Source organism: Gossypium arboreum, chromosome 9, assembly GCF_025698485.1.
Source record: "Gossypium arboreum isolate Shixiya-1 chromosome 9, ASM2569848v2, whole genome shotgun sequence".
Classification (NCBI taxonomy): Eukaryota; Viridiplantae; Streptophyta; class Magnoliopsida; order Malvales; family Malvaceae; genus Gossypium; species Gossypium arboreum.
In genome coordinates this window covers 71,443,023-71,464,183 of record NC_069078.1, presented here as the reverse complement: position 1 = coordinate 71,464,183, position 21,161 = coordinate 71,443,023, and the positions used below count along the sequence as shown (strand labels likewise).

Sequence of the window (21,161 nt, the reverse complement as noted above, 5' to 3'; positions counted from 1 at the left end):
TTTTACATAAATTTAACTGGTATAACAACTAATTTAGCTCTCATAATTTACACTTTCTATTAATTTGGTCAATATTTAACAAATTTGGCTTGCAATATTTTTGTAAATGTGTAAATATTGAAGATAAATTTGTTGATTTTTTTATTTAAAGTCAATACCAAATTAACAAAATATATAAATGTCCGGGCTAAATTTGTTATTATATCAATCAAAATTATACACAACTGATGAAAGAGATTAATGCCATAATTAATTGTCCTTAGCCACTCACTTTCAAAATTGTAAGGAGTTCAATTCCTCCATTTTTTTTTAGAGAAACTAATTTACTTATTTTCAAAATCGATAAGGACGGGAGGAATTTTTAATTTTTTTTTCTAAACGATTTTACAATAATATAGTAAAATAACTCTAAATTTGAAAAGTCAATTCGGAAAAAGTTAAGGCCAGACTCGTTCCAACTTAATCAAAAGGTCAAAATTCCAACTCCAAAAAGTTTGAGATTGAAATGATCGAATTTAAACAACCCTCAACTTTAAGAAATGAAGCTTGAAATAACCTAAACTCTAAATGAAATTTAATAGTAAAATAAATAAATAAATAAAATTGTGACTATATATTCTAACAAAACTTTAATTATTAATTTACTCTAACTGTATATATTTTAAAATAGAACTTTATTTTACTAATATTTTTAATAAATTAAGTATATATTTGTATAGGATAAAATAGTAATGTTTGAGAAAGTAAAATTATATTATTGTAAAAAGAATTCCATAAATTATGGTATATGAGTGAAAATTTTATATAAAAAATTGATACAAAATCAAATATAGCTTTAGTTAAAAATGATAAACTTGATTGTAAACACTACACCAAAACAGGTTTTTAGCGGCGTTTGAATGAAAAACACCACTAAAGAATGAGTATTAGAGGCGCTTTTCAAAAATGCCGCTAAAGATTGAGTATTAGCGGTGCTTTTTTAAGAAACGCCGCTATAAATACACCTTTAGCGGCGCTTTTTAAAAAACGCCGCTAATGATTGATCTTTAGTGACGTTTTTCAAAAAACGCCGCAAAAGAATATTGCAAAGTAACATCGTTTTGTATTGAGCTTTTAGTGGCTTTAGCGGCAATTTTCAAAAAACGCTGCTAAAGATCGAGTATTAGCGGCGCTTTTTTAAAAACGCCGCTAATGCTTGATCTTTAGTGTCGTTTTTCAAAAAGCGCCGCAAAAGAATTTTTCAAAACAACCTCTTGAGCTTTTAGTGGCTTTAGCGGTGCTTTTTAAAAACTCCTCTAAATATCGAGTATTAACGGCTTTCTTAAAAAAACGTCGCTATAAGTACACCTTTAGAGGCGCTTTTTAAAAAACGCCGCTAATGCTTGATCTTTAGTGTCGCTTTCGCGGCGCTTTTAAAAAAAAGCCACGCCGCTATAAGTACACCTTTAGAGGCGCTTTTTGAAAAACGCCGCTAATGCTTGATCTTTAGTGTCGCTTTAGCGGCGCTTTTTAAAAAAAGCCACAAAAAATGAAAAATTAAAATACTATTATTTAAAATAATTTTAAAGATTTTTGGTATATGACTAATTGTTTTTTAATTTATATGTTAAATATTTTCTTATATAATTGTAAAAGAGATAGTATTAATTTTAAAATATTGAATTAATTATCATTATAGTTTAGGGTTTACGATATATGGTTAATGGTTTAATGTTTATGAGTTACTATTTTAAGGTTTATGGATTATGGGTTTAGGGATTATGGTTTAAATGTGGTTTAAGGGTCGGGTTTTAAGGTTTAGGTGTTAGGGGTTCGGGGTTAAGGGTGATGGGTTCATGGTTTAGGGTTTATGTTTTAGGGTTTAAGGTTTAGGGAGTAAGAGTTTAGGGTTTAGATTAGTTAGTGTTTTTTAATTATATGATAAATATTTTCTTATATAATTATAAAAGAGATAGTATTAATTTTAAAATATTGAATTAATTATCATTATAGTTTAGGGTTTAGGGTTTAAAATGTATGAGTTATTATTTTAAGGTTTATAGATTATGGGTTTAGGGATTATGATTTATAATTTCCCCATTTTCCCTAATCCGAATCTTTAAAATAATCACCCCTTTTTTCCCAATTCAAAATCCAAAATCCCCAGTAAATGTTTCTTTTTCTAACAATGGTTTAGTGTGCAATTGTATACATGAACTTTAATTTGATCCAGTTCTTGTAAATTATTAACACAATTATTGATATAACATCATTTTATATTTATATATTGCATACATAAATATTTATATTTATCCAATAGAAAAATATATTGATGTATTTATTTTTAAAATTTGTATGATTAAATCAAAATTAAAGTTTTAACTATACATTTAAACCACAATTAGAATTTCACGTCTACAATTACACATTAAACCGAAATTCATATATAATTCTAAGATGTATCTCTATTAAAATTTAGGTGTATACATATAATTAAATGCCATTTATATAAAAATCTAAACAATGATGCGGACCATACTTAAAAGAATAGTACTTGTATTCTTGTGTCATTTTGTATTTTTTAATTCATCGATTTTATTTTATTTTTGTTAAAGTTTCCTTTTGTATTTTATATGATAATTTAAAAATTATAAAAATCTTCAAAAGAAAAATAAAAATAAAAATAAAAAACTTAAAATTTAATATTTAATATTTTAGTTTATATTTCAGTTAAAAATTTAATATTTAAAATTTTAAAAAATTCTAAAATGATAACCCCAGCACAAAAATTTATAAGAAAAATAAAAAAATGTTAAAAAAAAAAATTAAAATTGAACAATAATGGCGTTTTTGAACAAAACGCCATAAAAAAATTGAACTCTAAAAACGCCACAAAAAAACTATTATTTTTTATCCAGTTTTCAGAATCCCGCTCACAACCAAAAAATAAATTTTGGTTACCCGCTTCTCATCTTCTTTCTCATCTCCTTTTACTCTCAAAATTTTGATTGTTGTTTTCACTTTACAGTGTTGATGGTCGCCGGTATGAGTTTATTAGTTAGGCAATTTAATTTGAGTGTGAATTTAAATAACAACGACCACAACCTCTTGATCCGTGAATTGGATGACACCAAGCTAAAGCTGTCTCGTTTGGGTATTTTCCCTCTCAAATTCTTTTTAACGATAAACGCTTCATTAGAAACAAATTACTAATCGTAATCTTCAATTCTTTGATGCTTTGTAAATATGATTGTAGAATCTGTTCTCGAAGAAACAATTCAAAGCATTGATGCTAAAACCCTTCTTCTCAAGGAACGCGAGAAGCTTTTCGAAGACATGGAAAACAAGATCACTTATCTGCAGTCTGTTATATCCACTCTTAAGGTTCAATTCTTAGCCAAGAAGCTTTGCTTTTTTATTATTATGTTTTCAATTATTTTTAGTTATTGAATGTCTTTCCCTAAAGAAGCGTAGATTGAAGAGCACAGTGTACTAAATTAGGGTTTATTCGGCTATGAATTTTAATTTCTATATTATGTTAATTGCAGGATGATTCATTACTTGCTGATGAAAAGCTTAAGGCTCTACAAGAGGAGGTTCGTTTTAAATGGTTTAATATAAATATAATCCCTAATTCCATTTTTTTCTACTATTGGATTCCTTGCCTGTAATGCTTGCTTTATTTGCAATATTCATCTGACTTGAGTAGTAGGCCTCGTTCTCCTAGGTACGTTTGCTTTGGGATGCTTCGAGAAAAAACAACTTTGAACTTCATGTTTTGGAATCGGAAGCACAGGACACTGAAGATAGGGTGGAAGCTGTTAATTTAAAAGTTGAAAAGGTCAGCATTGTGCATGCATTAATTTCATTTCTGTGTAGAGACTCTGCTAGTGAATGTTGAATGACTAAGCATTTCTATGTATTATTATGACCTTTATCAACTTAAAGAATTTTCATCAAGAACAGCAAAAATGCTTTAAAGACCGTCTTATTGTTGTTCTAATTTCTAGATTTATGTATCGTTTTTGGGGAAGGGGGTTCATTCAGACTTCATTTTCTGGTTGCTGCTAAGATGTTAAACCATGAAAAGAAAAAGAATAAAGGAAGTTTTTTCACCCGGATATTCTTTTTAATTTGTTAATCGAAATGACCATTGTTCTCAGAACTCAATCTTGGTTAATTTGGCCTTTGCTTGATTGTGTTGTGTCGAAAACTTGAAAAAAATTATTCCGTTTTGATTTTGTTTTCTCTATTGCTGATGTTGAAATAGTTGTACTTTTCTCTCTTAAAGTTTCATTCCCTTGTTTTCAGATGGCAGAAGTTGTTACAGAACAATGGATTCAAATTCCACATCTTGAGCAGGCGCTTCAACTTGCACAAGTATTGCCTTCGATGGACCCTATTAATATCAGTTATTCGTCAATTCATAAGGAAGTTTAAAAGAAAAAAGTAAACATTCTGCCATTATAATCAATCTGTTAATTAGCATAATTGCTTTTTGTCATACAAAGGAGGGCATTGCAAGATCAAAGGAAAAGGTACATGAGATGCCCATTCTTGAAGGAAATATAATAAGCTGACATAGTCTTTCAGACCTTTTATTATTATTATTATTTTTTTACAAGGTACATGAGATGCTCATTCTTGAAGGTAATATAATAAGCTGACATAGTCTTTCAGACCTTTTATTATTATTATTATTTTTTTACATCTCTCGCAGTCCATTTGAATGTTTTGTAAAAGTAATGATATTTTGCCAAATGCTTATCTTTCATTCAAGTCTTAATCAAATCAAATCAAATCTTTTCTGCAAATATAGTTCTTTAATGACCTTTTTGAAAGACATCTTCCAAGGATGCTTGGTGCATTGGAATATTATTCATTCGGAAAAGGATCTACCATTAAGTACTACATGTCTCAAGCTCTGCAACAATTGAGAAGATTTTACTCAGCAATTAAAAAGTATCACCATCAGGTATGTTTAGCATTGCAATGCGATTTCCTAGGATTAATGTACCTCAAAATGAATTAGGTTACTCTTGGAGATCTTCACATGTCAAAACTACATAAAAGTATACTTTGTGAAAGTTTCCAACAATAGAAAATGCTCAATGGATAAGTTGACCATTTCCTTTGGCTCTGTGTAAACTCCTAGGCATGATCTCTTTCTACTAAATTAGTTTTATGCTTAATCACCATGAATCTGGAAACCTTTGGCCTCTTCCAACTAGGTTGCTCAGTTTTGTAAACAAGATTGTCAGTAATCATAGAATCATAGTACTATCAGCCAAAAAGATTCTTTTCCCCTGAATTATAGAGAGTATGATTAGTGTCTTGATGACTTAGATTGTGAACCTTCTTTGGCTCTATCTTAGAGTCCCATGCGAATGTTGCCTAGAATGGTTTCAGCTTTTTACGGGCATTATTTTTCAACACACTGAGATTAATTCATTAGACAGGGTCAAGAATTATCTTGATTGTGTATTTGATTGGTGGTTAAACAGGTGATGTGTCGGTCATGCCTGATGTATCTGTTGATCTTGTCACTAATGCTGTAGAAGGTTCTTGATTCCTTTTCTTATGTTGATTTTCTTTTTAAAACTTTTGGCATTGCGTTAGACATATTTCTGCTACAGGTGTTTCTAGCTCACGGACTACAGCTTGAGAAAATAAACAAAGCTTTAATATTTGATTGTAAATTGTGTTGAATTATATTGTAAAACCACCAGAAAATGTTTGTGTCCTCTAAATATCAAACTCTAGAGTCTAGAATCCAGGCACCTCGGTGTGGATAATAGATTGTAACTAGATTTATCTTGCAAAGTGACGATGAATCTGATCATTTGGTTTTGCATCCTTTAGACATTGAAGGTGCAGCAGAGGATTCAATCTCTTCAAGCTGGAAAAGCCAAGGCTTAGCACTTCTTCAAGTGGAACGTTATTTAATATTGCATTCCATGGTCATTCATCTTAGTCAGAACTTGAATTTTGTGTTATAAAAATAGGGTTTTGTAGCTACATTGTGTACCAGCTTCTTTAACCATGATGGTTAATTATTACGAGTTTTGTAGCTTCTTTTATAATTGGCCGAGTTAATTATATAGATCAGATGAGTTGTGAGCTTGTGAGTTAGATTGCCCATTTATTTAAACATAATATTTAAATTCTAAATTTAAATTCATTAATTTTATATTTAGTTTTAAAGTTAAAATTTTAATAGAAAATTTAATTTAATTAATATTTTTTATTTATCCTTAAAAGTATAAAGTTTAAAGTTCAAATTTAAAATTTAAAAATAAAAAATATAATATTTATCATAGAAAATAAATATTATTTAATTAAAATATATTTTTAAAGGTTATATTCTTTAGCGACGTTTGCGGGAAAAGTGCTGCAAAAGGTTATGGTTTTTAGCGGTGTTTGTGAAAAAAAGTGCCGCTAAAGGTCGTGGTCTTTATACTATATGGGTTCAGATCTTATCATTCCCGTAGTGTGTATGTAATCTTTCAACTAAGTTGAAATCTGATTGATAGGTGACGTCAACTGTTATTAATATCTAATTTTTAGGTTCCTCCTCAATTTCTGCGAATGTGAAATTCATTTCTACTAAAATCAAAGGCAAAGTAAAAGTCACACTAAAGAAAAGGCAAGAAACAAAGTATTCTTACCTAAAGAGTGTGATCGAGTAGATGATCCCAACTATTATAAATATCAATGCTTGATTAGCCATCCTTTTGAAAGGTACTTCGTGATGAAAGAGAAGATCATGCAACACTATGAATAAGGAAAATTGAGTTTGAAGAATAAGCAACACCCTCAAAATCAATCACTATGGTTTCTCAATATAATACGATGGAGAAAACCATAACATTTGGCTCTTTCAGTCCTACTACATTAGCTTCAAGCTCAAGCAAGATGATGGATTTCTTAAGAACTAAGGCAATTTTTCGTTCCCAATATTCTGAATTATCATTGTTGTGCTCCAATCACATGGTTTCTCAATCTAATATGATGGAGAAAACCATAACATTTGACTATTTCGATCCTATTACATTAGCTTTGAGCTCAAGCAAGACGATGAATTTTTTTCATTCCCATTATATCCAAATGATCATGGTTGGACTCCAATCACATATTAAATAGGCTAATATAACATGTTTAGAATGAACCAAGTCGAGCTTTTTGGAATTTTTTAGGGTTAAGTATAACTAAAGTTTGTTCTTTTAGAGTGTTCATAGAATAATTCTAAAATGAATAGACTCAATAGGTGACTAATCACATCTAACCTAAAAAAAGTTAGTGGTGTTCACATGTTTAGAATGAATCAAGTCGAGCTTTTTGAAATATTTTTGGCACGTCATGTAAATGTCTATCAACCATCTTATACAAAAAAGGTCTTAAAAAAAATTCTACATGGGTAAAGCACATGCATTAAGTATTCCAATGGTTATACGATCACTAGATATGGATAAACATAATTTTCATCCTTGTGAAAATGATAAAGAATTTCTTGGTCCTGATGTACCATATATAGTTCCATTGGAGCATCAATGTATCTTGAAAATAACACATGAGCTAATGTAGCATTTGATGTAAGTTTGCTAGTAAGATTTAGTTCTTCTCCAACATGTAGATATTAGAATTGACTTAAACATATTTTAAGATACCCTAGAGGAATAGTTGATATGAAGTTATTCCATTCAAATGAAAATCTCAATTAGTTAACTTTGTAGATGATGTATATTTAATTAAATCCACAAAAAGGTATATCTCAAACAAAATACTTAGTTGTAAGTGGAGGTGTTCAAAAAACATTAGCTTTTGCCTCTTCAAATTATAAAGAAATAATTGCAATGCATGAGGCTAGCCAAGTCTTAACATATCAAAAGATATGTAGTTTATCTCTAAAGGAAAATAGCATCTTATACAAAGTTGATGTAACATTTATAGCTCATTTAAAAGGAGTATACATCAAAGGTGAATAGAACAAAACATATTTCACTAAAAATTATTCTTCACTCATAATCTTGAGAATAAGAAAGATATAAAAGTTCAACAAATTCATTCTAATGATAATTTGATAGATTTGTTTACCGAGACATTAAATTAAATTGAAACATTTGAAAAGCCAACTCAAATATGGTAAAGAAGTTGTTTGTTTTGAAGCAAGTAATTAAACATTTAATTGTTTAGACACAATATTGTCTAATACACGTTTTTCTCATATTTATTGAAACATCTTCTAAAGTTCTAATGACAGCAAAAAACGGGGGCGGATCATTACTTGTGCATTTTTGTATAAGCCTACAAATTACAACACCAATATATTATTAACAATTAGAAATAATTAGATAAATTAATGTAATTTAACTTAAAATATTAATAATAACTTACTCTTGAATTCCTTTTGGACATCTGCTTATTGGAAACTTAATTTCGAAATCAACAAAATTCAAATTTATATAGTCAAAGTTGACGTCCTGTCTTCCTTCTAACATCTGTGCCACACTCATATTTTCAATAATTTATATATAGAGAAAATATATTAGTTTAAACAAATAATAATTCATATGTTTGTCCATTTATTCTTAAATTAGTTAGCAAGTTAAAGTATATTTAAGCACATATTATTGTTTGATTTATTTATAGATTACAATGAAAAACATATAAAAATATATTATGTATATTTTTTTCTAATTATATGAAGAATTTAAGAGTTAGATTTTAAAATTTTAATAGTAAAAATATAATTTATAATTTTACGGATAAATATAATTTATTCTCTTAATATATATTGTAATTTAATATTATTTTGAGAACAGACCTGGTAAAGTATGAAGCCAAATGCACGAACATCTTTTTTGGTGTCACAAATTTCATTTATTTGAGCTGTGAAAAACGAGAGAAATGAATCAAATTATTAAAAACAAGATATAAAGCTATGAAACTAAAGATACAAAGTTGGGGACATACAGGCGACTTGATTTGGTTGTATTTGTTCATACAGCATTTGTACCCAATACTCCCCAATTTTTAAGTGCCCACTTTCATCTTGCAATAAATTTCTACAAGACAAAAACAAGTTGTTTATAATCTAGTAAAATATAATCTAAGTATACAATAAATAAATAAATATATCAATTTATTTTTATATTAGATAAAAGTAATTATTTGTATATGTAATATATTAAAATAAAATGATGTTATGTTAAAAATACATAAAAATTGAATTAAATCAAAATTTTATATATACAATTACACATTAAACTAATATTCATATATAGTTTTGAGATTTATTTAAAATTATTAATTAATATAATAAAATTACACTTCAACCTTTTAATCATTTATGATTAATTACTTATTCAGAATATAAAATACCTTCTCTAAAATAACTATTTTCAAATTAAATAGGGTAATACATACCTGGGATCCAAATTATTATGCACTATTGGCTTGGGCTTGTGCTTGTGAAGATAATTCATTCCCCTATGCAACATTTAAATAATTAAAGCAGGCCATTGACAACATTTAAATAATATGGAAACTTTTTTTTTTTTTTCATATTTCAATATAAGATAATATAAAAATAAATAAATTATACTATCCATTTTAAGCAGTATTTTAAAATATATAAAAAAAATCACGATAGATATAAGGAAAAGTAAAGTTACCTAGCAAGATCAAGTGCATAACGCAAAGCAGTGGGGAAATCAAGACGACCTTTCTTTTTCAATATAAGATCCAAATTATCCTATGTTTACCATAAAAAGAAATGAAATTGGATTGGATATAGATATATTTGTTTGAAGAAATAACTTTTATGTAAACCTAACAATATTAACAATATATAATTATTAATATTTACTTTTAATATATAAATAAACAATTTTAATCTAGATACAACGATCTATGGACAGTAACATCTTCAAGTATGAGAATGGAGTGAAGTTAAGTTCGATATTACTAAATCCATCATCGTTCCACTATTAATATGTTTTGTCTTATTTCTCGTACTATTTCATTGTGGATATTAAAACTTAAATACTAATATCACCTCTGTCAATGTTAAAAATATCTATAATTACTCCACCTCATCTTCCCAATTTGATATTTATTAATTACTAGTATGATTCCCACACTTACATTAGGTTGATTTTTTTTTATGTAAAATTATAGAGTAAAATTTTAAAGATTAAAATGTGCTTTAAGTCTCTATACATTTTATACATTTGGAATTTAGTCCCCACTTTTATTTTTAGGAATTTAATTTCTCTACTCTTTTAATTTAAAAATTTAGGGTTAGTTGATATCACTATTAAAATTCTTATAAAATAAATTTACTACAGTGATATTATAAAATTAAATATATATTCACTTGATAGTTATACATCAATAGAAAAACGTGAAAAATGCTAATTAGAATTTTTATCTTAAAAATACTCGTTTGAACTCATCATGATAATTTTTTTGTTGTAATGTTCTTAAAAAATTGGGGTTAACATTTTATTAGAATAATTGACAATATTAACTATTTAAATTAACTAATGATATTATAAAGAAACAGTAATTAATTAAAAATAAAATAAAAGCAGGGAAATTAATGTTAAAGTGAAAGGTATTACTTTGGGTAGATATTCAGTAATCAAAATCATTTCCTCTCCTTGCACAATTGAACCCAGGAACTGTAAGATATTGGGATGTCGAAGTTCTTGCAACAGTGTATTATCCTTGGAAGACAATATCCTGACCAAACCCAACATTAAAACATTACATGCTTCAATTTCTGAAATTCTTCACAGACATATATACATGCATGTCTAAATTAAAGTAAAATTAAACTTAATCATAATATACAATATTCATACATACATTTTCACTGGGTGTTGGATCTGGCTTTTTATCACTGTTTTAACAACCCATGTTCCACGCCATTTTACCTTCTCGGATTCACCATACACACCCTAACATCACCATCCACATTTCATCCATATTTCCTCATCAAAAAAAACAAAACAAAACAAAACACAAATTTCTTATTCTTTAAGTAACCTGTGGATTAATTACTGAAGACTTGTCTGTATTCAGTTCTGAGATATCAATTACTTCATTTGAATCAGGTTCATGTCGAACTGTCTGCAATAACAATCAACAAAACACATATATCAATAGAATCCAAAGCATTGTATTTTTGAAATAATTATTAATATTATTACCATGGGAGCTTGATCATTCAATGTTGGCTGATCATTGATGAATTCTTTATCATCCATGTCTTTGCCTCCATTTACTTCTAGGATTCTGCATATATCTCGATGTCCATAAAGTCTTGCATCTGTTAATGGCTTCACAAACAAAAACCAAAGACATTAAAACCCTAAATTTGTAATTGCTCTCAGGTTTTACGATGTAGCAAAGAAGGTGATGAAGTTGGGTGCATACAGTACGATTCCATCGGTCAATGAGGTTAACATTGGCCTTATAAAGGAGAAGTAGCTCAACAATAGGGGCATGACCTTCACTGGCGGCGAGATGCAAGGCAGTTCTCCGATCATAATCTTGGACGTCAGGTGAAATTCCATCCCTTAGCATCTGGTTCAGGCCAACCCTATCTCCCCTAGATGCAAAGCTCAAAAAATTTCCGATCAATTGCATATCAAATCCACTTGAAACATCGTAATCATGGTTTTGCCGTTGACCCATTTTATGTTTTTGTCTTAATTACTCGAATCTGGTTACCAGTTTGGAGTGGCTTAGTTTCTTGGGGAAAATAATGTTGAAGAAATGGGTGAGGTTGAGTGTTAAGAGAATAGCCCAAATTAATGGCAAAGACAAGAGTTGGCCATTGGTTTATGAGAGTTTCAAAGACAGGCGATGATGTCTAGGACAAGGTCAGAAAAGGGCTTGGTTTTAACGTCAACTTATATGTTTATTGATTAGGTTATTGAAAAATATGGAATTAATGAGATTTTTTTAGTTTTAACTTTTCATCCTTTTTACCTCAATTAAAATATATTGTTAGACTTGAATCTTATAGTTGGAGAAAACATAATAGAAAAAAGATTTTTTTTTTTTTTAAGAAAAGTCGACTTGGTGAAAGCTTAAAATAATATTGCATTGAAAATTTCATGAGATAGGTGTCTTTTATGCCATTGAAATTATAAGCAACTTGGGAAGCATTTTGACTTTTCCATTTATAATTCCTTACCTCATCCCCCAACCTCAAATCTCTTTTCTTTTTTCTACTACTATTATTATTCCATCACCATTTGTAGATAATGGAAAAGTATAGCTTTATTAAATTATTACTAAATTTATGTTTTAGTTATTTAATTTTTAAAAAATTATAAAATAGTAATTGAATTATTTAAAATTTTTATATAAATTATTGGATCAATATGTTTTAAAGTTCGATGACGAGCTCCAAATAATGATTCGATAAATAGTACGATGGAACAATATTTATTAATGAGTAAATAAACATACATTAGATTTAAGCTGATTTGACAATTAATATCAAAATTTGAAGAAAAAAGTTACTCAAATTTTAATTCGTAAATTGATGGCGTTCAAAGTTGTTTTATAAAAAAAAAAACTAAATTGTTGAAAAGGAGGGAAGTGAGAGCTTTTGATTGGTGCTGGCGGTGCAAATAGAGAAGGCGATACAACAGTGATTTTAACAGCCCAATAAATTAAATGAAAACTTTTGAATAGTTCAATGATCATTTTATAAGTTTTTAAAGTTGAATGACCAAAACGTATTTACTAATAGTTTAGTAACCAAATAGTAGTTATTAAAAAAACCTTGAAATGAGGAAACTTCTTTGGTTTTTTCAGAAGTTACAATTATAATTATAATCTTTCCTAGTTAATACCTAGATTAAGGTTGTACCATGAGTTAATCAGATATCTGTTTGGTTAGAAAATGATTTAAAAGTTTTAATTCTACTACTAATGCATCTACTCTATGTAAGTTGTGGATTTAGTCCCTATACTTTAAATTGAACAAATTTAGTCATTGTACTTTTTGAACTAGTCAATTTTAGTCTTTGTACTTTTTGAATTTTGAAATTTCAGTCCTAACCCAAATGATGGCAGTTAAATTATGCTATTACCTCGTACTAAGCATAAAGTTTTAGATTTAATCTAGTTGTCCAATTGGATTATTCTTAGTCCCTATATTTTTTTGAATTTTGAAATTTCAATTTTGATGCAAATAAACACCATTAAATCCATTAGCTAGCTTTTCTGTGAGTAATATTTAGCAAGCTAACATGGCATTACACATGTAATAATATGTTTCTCACATTAGATTTTGAAAAAAATGAAATTTAGTTTAATGAATTTAATAACTACTATTTGGTCAAGATCGAGATTCTAAAATTCAAAAAATATAATGACTAAAAATGACCAAATCAAAGTATAAGGGCTAAATCAACAATTTATGCATAATACAGGAACTAACGACATAATTTAACCGACTTAAAAATATACAAAAGTACCGAATGCAATTATGGGGTAAATTACCCAAAAATGCTAATTTTTAACCATAATTATCGGATTAGGTCGATTTTAGAAAAATGCGTCTAATTGGATGCGCTTTCAGCTTTGACCAGATGGCTAAATGTTAGTATTTTATCCTTGTGTCCTGGGTTCTTTAGTTAGATGGTTAGATTGTTGTAATTACATCCTTAAGTTTTGAGTTTGATTCCTCCCCTACTCATATTTGTATTTTTTATTTCATGTTACTTCAAGCTTTTTAAATTTTTAATTATTTTTTTAACATATTAGTTCTTTGGTTAGATAGTTGTAATTACATCCTTAAGTCTTGAATTTGATTCCTCTCCTACTCATATTTGTATTTTTTTGTGACAGCCCTAATTTGACCCTAGTCGGGAAGTGGTTTCGGGACCACAAAATTGAGTCACAAAAATAATTAAATGTTATATTCTGTGATTATTACACGTGAAAGTGCATGTGTGAAAATTTCATGCTTTGATTTTGTCATTTGTGAGTGAAATTATGAAATAGGACTTATGTGAAAATTTCAAAATGCTATAGGTTAATTTGTAGTGGCCAAATAAATAGTAGTGCAAAATAGGAGGATTTGCATGTCAAACCTCCCATTTTATGTGTAGTGGCCGGCCAAGGTGATGGGTATTAGATAATATATGTATTTTAGCATTATAATAGTTATAATGGATGATGGTCATGATGAACAACATGTGCAAATTTTTTTATTGAAGTTATGGCATAGGTATGGCACAAATTAATATATGCCATTTTGTGTCATAAAATGTTTAGGAATAAAGAATAATAAGAATAACAAAAGGGAAGTAAAGGAAGGTTTTTGTTCATTCTTGGTTCTTCATAGCCGAAAATTGAGAGAGCAAATAGGGGAGGAAACCCTTGAATATTCGGTCACTAGGAGGAGGAAAATTGAAGGTAAGTTCTTGGTACTTTGCTTCTATTTTGATGTTCATGGGTTCTTATTGATTATAGCTTAACTCATGAAGCATATTTTTGATTTTTGGTTGCGTTGTGAGCATTCGGTCATGAATTGAAATGAGGGAAATGGTTGTTGTTTCATGTTCTTTTGATGAATAATGGAAGATAGGTGAAGTTGAGCCAAGCAAATGAGCATGCATGTGCCTTAGATGCTAAGGGGGAAAATCAGCTAACATGTTGTGTGTGAACTTGGATAATATTGAGTAATGTTTGTGCTTTAAAATGATGAAATGGAGTTTATGCTTAAGTGAAATTATATGTATGTGATGATGGATTTGTGATATGCATGTTTAAATAACATGCATGCAAGGTATGTGTGAAAGAGTGATTTGGTAATAAATCTGCTTGAGACAGCAGTAGTAATGTGATTTTGGAAAATCACCATAAATTATGGGAGATGAGTTAGAAGCATAATAAATTATGTAATTAAAACTCAATGAGTCTAGTTTCTTATAAAAGAAACCGTGTAAACAAAAAAATTTCCGATAATGAGATATTTGAAGTGATGTGGGACAGGGTCAGAATGACTTCTAGATCCTCTGTTCTGTTTTTATAAAATCAATATAAATTGTACAAAATTGGTCTTAAGATGAAATTTATATGCTTAGCCTCCTTAATGAGTCTAGTTTCAAATGAAATAAACGAGAACATATTTTGAATTCTGTACAATGAGAAATTTGATTCATAGTGAAGAGTGGTCAGATTAGTCAAATAGTGAAACAAGGGAAATTTTAAGAAAAATCTGGTATTGATTGGCCAAACGAAAAATTCTGAAAATTTTATGGATAAAAGATATATGAGTTTATTTTCAGAGAAAATTAACAGCACTTGATTTGGAGTTTCGTAGCTCCAGTTATAAATGATTTAGTGATTGTTGCTCAGGAAGACAGCTTGCAGTGGAATTATGATTATGTGGTAAACATTGACAAAAAAAAAATTGTTAATGAGTTGCTTATTGATTTCTTATAAGCTTACTACGATCAGTAGGTGTGAAAGTCGAATGTATATATATATTATATTTTGAAAGTGATGCTTGAATAGTTGAATAATGACTAGTTTAAAATCTTTGAATTTAAGCTCAAGAGCATAGAGGGGCAAATTCGGATAAGGGAAAAGAGAAAGTAATCGAATAGCCGTTGTAATCGTTCGGAAACCTTCAAGGTAAGTTCTTAAGTGTTTAAGCTTGATTCCCTTTTATATGCCTAAGAGTTAAATTAATATGGCAAGGAGAATGTAAATTTTATTTGGTTAATGTGCCGAATATGTAATGATTTAAGGCTATAAGCCGATTATGGCTATTATGCTTAAGTTGAATTGGATTTGGAAATTTGATGCACTAAATGAGTGTTACAATGAATAAACTATGCTGTATATGTGCTGGTAGAGATATCACGATTTGTGATTATTAAATATCTAAAGGAAACCATGATGTGTATAAAATTATTATTATTAGTCCTTTGTGGTAGCCGAATATGGCTTGGCACTAAAGTGATTAAATGTGAACTTCGATGAGGTAAACTGTTAAGAGTGTGGTGCTATAAGACTATGGGCTAATACGATATGTGGATTCGTTTCGTAAAGTAAATTATTCAGGTACGAACAACCTAATTAAGTAAATGTGAATTAAATGAATTTGATGATTGGTGTGAATCGAAATGTAAATGATAGTGTTCATATGAAGCTTATATCCGAATGTAGCAAATGACTACTAATGTGATATGTTGAATGAGATGTGTTAATATATGATTAAATATGCATGATATTTGATGTGTATCCGGGCTTAAAGACCCGCAGACTATATGCTAGAATTATATCCGGGTTAAATCCCGCAGGCTTCGTGCTGGCATTATATCCGGGTTAAATCCAGCAGGCCTAGTGCTGGTATTATATCTAAGTTTAAAGTCCCGTAAGCTTCGTGCTGGTGTTATGTTCGGGTTTTATACCTCGCAGGCCAAGTGTTAATGAATTTGATAAAGTATATGACTTCGAGATCCTATGCTAAGATGATAAATTGAACTCAGTATTACACATTAAGTGATTACGGTATGTGATACATATATATATTATATGTGAGATTGATCTGACGGTGAGAAGCATATGAAAAGATGTTGTAAATTCATATGTATATTTGTATATGTGTGCATTCAGTTATTATGTAAAGTTACAAGATAGTTTTCGATATGCCATTTAACTATGAATGTTGAAAGTAAGTGTGGGTAAGAAATGATACACTAGTGAAATTTGAAAGAATTAAAGTTAATCCGGAAGCTTGTAAATACTATGTTTATATGAGTTTGAGTATAAGCGGAGTAAAATGATATGTGTTTGTGCATAATCGGCCAAATAGTATTGTACTCGAAAGTGTTATGTGATTTGAACATTTGGTTTGTTTTAAGTTCAACTGTTTAAATTGCTTAAGACTTACTAAGCTTATGAAAGCTTACTTTGAATGTTATGTTTCTCTGTTTATTTTTGTAGATCGTTGACTCTTACTATTAGCTCGGGGATCGTCAGCACTTCATCACACTATCTACTATTGTAGTAATCATGTGATTTGGACTTAGCTTATGGCATGTATAGACTATAAGTAGAATGATATTTTGACTATTGTATATAAGCCATGCAAATATGGCATCTTATGGAAGTTTACTTTTATAAGTTTTAAATTCGATCTTTGTTTGTGTCTATTAGTTATATAAATAAATGATCTTTTATTTAAGAAAGGGTTCAAAATTTTACCGTTCTGATCCGATTCCTAATTTCTGGTAACGTCTCGTCCTATTCCGGCGACGGTTACGGGATAGGAGTGTTACATTTTTATTTCATGTTGCTTCAAGCTTTTTAAATTTTTAATTAGTCTTTTTTAATATTTTAGTTTTTCTGTTAGATAGTTAGATAGTTGTAATTACATCCTTGAGTTTCGATTCGATTCCTATTTTACTCCCATTTGTATTTTTTTTATTTCATGTTGCTTCAATTTTTTTAATTAATATTTTTAATATATTAGCTCCTTTCGTTAGATGGTTTGATAATTGCGATTACATCCTTGGGTCTGAAATTTTATTATTTTTATAAGCATATTAATGTATTTTTTATTTAATATTGTTTCAAACTTTTTATTTTTATTTTTTTTTCTTTAGAAGGTTGAAGCAGTACAACACCACTTAATGATCTCATGCCTAATCCTATATCGACTCAACTTTTTGCTAACTCGGTAACTCATTCAGATCAATCGACCATTATGGATTTCTTGCAACACATGTATAAGCAACAACAAGTGTACTAGAGATATGCTAAAATTCGAGATGACTCGAATCAGGCTGCATTCCAAATTTTTTTTTTTAGGTATTTTGGCTCTTTACCTGAGTTTTCAGATTTCGTCTTCGAGCCATGGGACCCGACTCACAGAACTAGACTTGAGGATTCTACTGCACCTAGGCAAGATGTCGATAACATGGGTGAAGAGTGGGTGAAGAGAAAGAATCAGATAGTGATGGGTCAACAAATAAGAGGTGTTTTCTTGTTCTTTTTCTTTTATGTCTTTAATACTTTTAGATACTTTTGAACTTAATTATTTTTTTTGTTTTCTACCTAATAAATTTTTAAGTTGCAATTATAAATAAATTTAAGTGAATTTGCAAATCATTCTTTTTTAAAAATGAAAAGTGTGGTAATTTGAATGCATATGTCTAGGATAAGCTTTGGCAAGGAAAAACTTGATATTTAAGCAGTCAAATGAGACTCATCCCCCCTTCTTAGGAGTCTACCTGATGCATAGTTCACATTTACTTCTTTGATATTGTCCCTTTTGCTATATTGATGCGTCGTTGAGAGCACCAAAAATATCCTATTCCCTGTAAAATAACGAAAAAGAAATAGTAAAGAGGAAGTAGGGTCGAATCCTCAGGGACCGGATTATACGAATGCTTGTTTCTCGAAATCCTAGGCAGAATCGTGCCCAAGAAAACCTGCGTTCCTGGAAAAAATAAAAAAACAGAATTCAAGAATTAATTTTGGAAGCGAAAAATAAAATAAAAACAGAATTTAAAGTTTACTGAAATTATGATTATGAAAATAATAAAAATAATAAAGAGAGTTTTAAGAGAAAAGAAATTCTTATGGGAAAGTTCCAGCCTCTGGTTGTCTCATTCCGCCTTGGGCTCAACCCTTGGCTTTTGGATGATCTTTCTCGACTCAAGTAAGCCAGTTATAGTGGAAGAGGACGACTACGACCACCAGCTCCAAAGGTTAGACTTACGATTTTTAGGGAACCTAACTCTAGCCAGTAATCTATGCTAGATCAACGCTTCTCAATGGCGAATCCCACGCCATTTTGTCTCTTTGGCTCGCCAACCTCTGACGCAGTAAGTTAACGAACCGACTATGCAATCCTTCCAAAACATACAAAGCGGCCGCCTTTGCATATGCTGAAAAGTTTACTTCTTAAGGGCCATGGACGGAAGCGTCAACCCGTAGTGCGGAGAAACGATGAATACTTGGCGAGAAGGCTAAGTACGGATTCTAGGCCTCAAGACCCCTTTTTGGGGAAATATTGACAACTTTTGGCTAGAAGGGTTTAGTGGCTCATGATAATGGTGGAAAAGAAAATAAAATTGTGGAAAAAGAAATTTTATTAAAAGAAAAAAATATGGAAAGAACAAAAGACTTTTAGGGGGGGAGTGTTTACAGAAAAGATCAACCCGAAATAGAGTTACTTCACCCCCTATTTATAGTGCTAGGGAGATAGTCTAATTGAACTTAAATTCTAAAAAGATAAATACATTTAATTAAAGATAATTAAAAATAATTAAAATTAAATCTTAAAATTAAATAATCCTAATATTTATCTTAATATTAATTATCCTAATATAATAAAATAAAATAAAATAGAGTCTTCCAAAATAAAATCTCTTATATTTGCTTTTAAGTCCTTGTGTCTTCCATGTTCGCACTTTTGGCACCATATTTGTCCCACGTTGCATATTGGCTCATTTAATCTCCAAATTGATGCTTTTTCCCTTGAGTTTACTTTTCGCCTCCAATTTAGTCCCTAAAAGATAAAAAGACATAAATAGCTCAAATTAGTAGGCTCAAGCTCAAAATAAACACATGATTAATATATAAAAATACGTCATTTTAGAGTATTATCAAATGCATAGTTCACATTTACTTCTTTGATATTGTCCCTTTTGCTATATACTTTTAGGTGATGAGAACATTGCTTTTCTTTAGTAGGGGGACCGTATTATAATTTCTTTGAAATTATAATTTTTCTGATGCTTGTTCAAGAAATTATTATTTTACCGATACTTTTTGAAAATCGATTCTTCCATAAAGGTGTGTTTAAGCAAATTTTTGCATAAATATGTTAACTCTAGTATGCATGAAATCCTTTTATTTTAAGTATTTCTATGTTAACTAAGTTGTGATGAAAATGCAAATATTAATAATTGTGTATAATGTCAACCATGAAGCTTTTAATTCCTTAGGAAAACTAAGCATGCATGAAGCTTTAAGTCTTTAGAATTGACTTAGGAATTTCCTTAAGGTGAAATCATAACGGCATAACAGTTTAAAAATAATTTAGGCAAATTTTTGTTTGAATCGACTGAGCCTTTCAAGCCTATCGTATTAAAACTAACTCTTGAAACCCACTTTTGAGTTGATTAACCTATTCTTTTTGAAACCTTGCATTAGCTAACTATCCTTTACTTACAGTACTCATCTTTATTTTTTCACCAAATCTTAAACTCAGTTTGTTTGAGGACATTTTTATATTTAAGGTTGGGGGAGTTAGAAAGAGGTATTGGGTGCCTTCTTTAATGCTTGGAGTGTTTTTGAGCTTGAAAAATTATACTATGTTTATGCTAAAAAATGGTCGTTTGTACGAAGAAAAGGGTACTAGTGAGTACATACTTTGAAAGTGAAAAGGAAGAATTAGGTACTTTAGGGGGTAAATTGTATCCTAGAGGTTCTGAGTAAGCTGAGTTTGAGGTTGTCTAGCCTAAAAATAACTATCTCTTTCCATACTTTTGATCAAGCCTCAATACAACCCTGCTAAAAGACCTATTGATTTTAAATATTATACTTGCTAAATTAGTGCAGAAAAATTACTAAGTTTAATATATGAAAACATAATTTAACCTTTAGGATTGCTGCTTAGCTTAATCAAGGGAAACAAAAATTGTTTGGAAAGAACTTAGTGTATAAGAGAAGGCGTTTAATTCATGATTACAGTTAGAACTTTAATACTTGAGAAAAATTAGATGATATATGTACTTCAGTTACATGTTTGCAACTTCTATCTTTGAGCATAAAATTTTCTAAAGCATGGAAAAATGGAGAATTAATTACGTTGAGGGTGGATGAATTTGGATGTTTTAGCATTTTTACAAAAGACATTACACAGGACGAGTAATGAATTAAGTTTGGGGGTGTGATAACTCTAAAATATAGAGTTATTTTCAACAATTTTTTGTTTTAATTTATGCAAATTCGATTAATTGACAACACTTTTTATAGTTTTTATTTGTAATTTTTATATTAAATTTTATTATGGAAGTGTGTCAATTTAATTAATTTTATGTTAAATTCAGTATTTTTTTATATTTTTTAGGAGTTAATATGAAATTTTCAGTTTTGTAGGGTATCTCAATCTAGCTTCCTTAGGTTTC

At 29.4% G+C, this 21,161-nt stretch overlaps 2 protein-coding genes across 3 annotated transcripts; one reads left to right on the top strand and one right to left on the bottom strand.

Annotated features, from left to right (window-relative positions):
* Window positions 1-2,844: 2,844 nt before the first annotated feature.
* Window positions 2,845-6,062, top strand: LOC108454917 (uncharacterized). 2 transcript variants are annotated; one of them, XM_053019243.1, is made up of 8 exons: window positions 2,845-3,133; window positions 3,236-3,363; window positions 3,528-3,575; window positions 3,707-3,820; window positions 4,291-4,517; window positions 4,605-4,629; window positions 4,799-4,954; window positions 5,842-6,062. In XM_053019243.1, the coding sequence occupies exons 1-5, from the start codon at window positions 3,013-3,015 to the stop codon at window positions 4,417-4,419; spliced, it is 540 nt and encodes a 179-aa protein (XP_052875203.1). In that variant the 5' UTR covers window positions 2,845-3,012; the 3' UTR covers window positions 4,420-4,517; window positions 4,605-4,629; window positions 4,799-4,954; window positions 5,842-6,062. The 2 variants fall into 2 exon arrangements, with proteins under 2 accessions (XP_052875203.1, XP_052875202.1); XM_053019242.1 differs by having other exon boundaries at window positions 4,291-4,954.
* Window positions 6,063-8,117: 2,055 nt separating this feature from the next.
* On the bottom strand, window positions 8,118-11,982 carry LOC108455533 (integrin-linked protein kinase 1-like). The gene is made up of 11 exons (XM_017754080.2): window positions 11,422-11,982; window positions 11,196-11,324; window positions 11,032-11,115; window positions 10,852-10,943; window positions 10,605-10,725; window positions 9,654-9,733; window positions 9,406-9,468; window positions 8,953-9,044; window positions 8,804-8,868; window positions 8,374-8,477; window positions 8,118-8,283 (listed from the first exon to the last, which is right to left on the bottom strand). The coding sequence occupies exons 1-11, from the start codon at window positions 11,680-11,682 to the stop codon at window positions 8,169-8,171; spliced, it is 1,206 nt and encodes a 401-aa protein (XP_017609569.1). The 5' UTR covers window positions 11,683-11,982; the 3' UTR covers window positions 8,118-8,168.
* Between the last annotated feature and the right edge of the window lie 9,179 nt (window positions 11,983-21,161).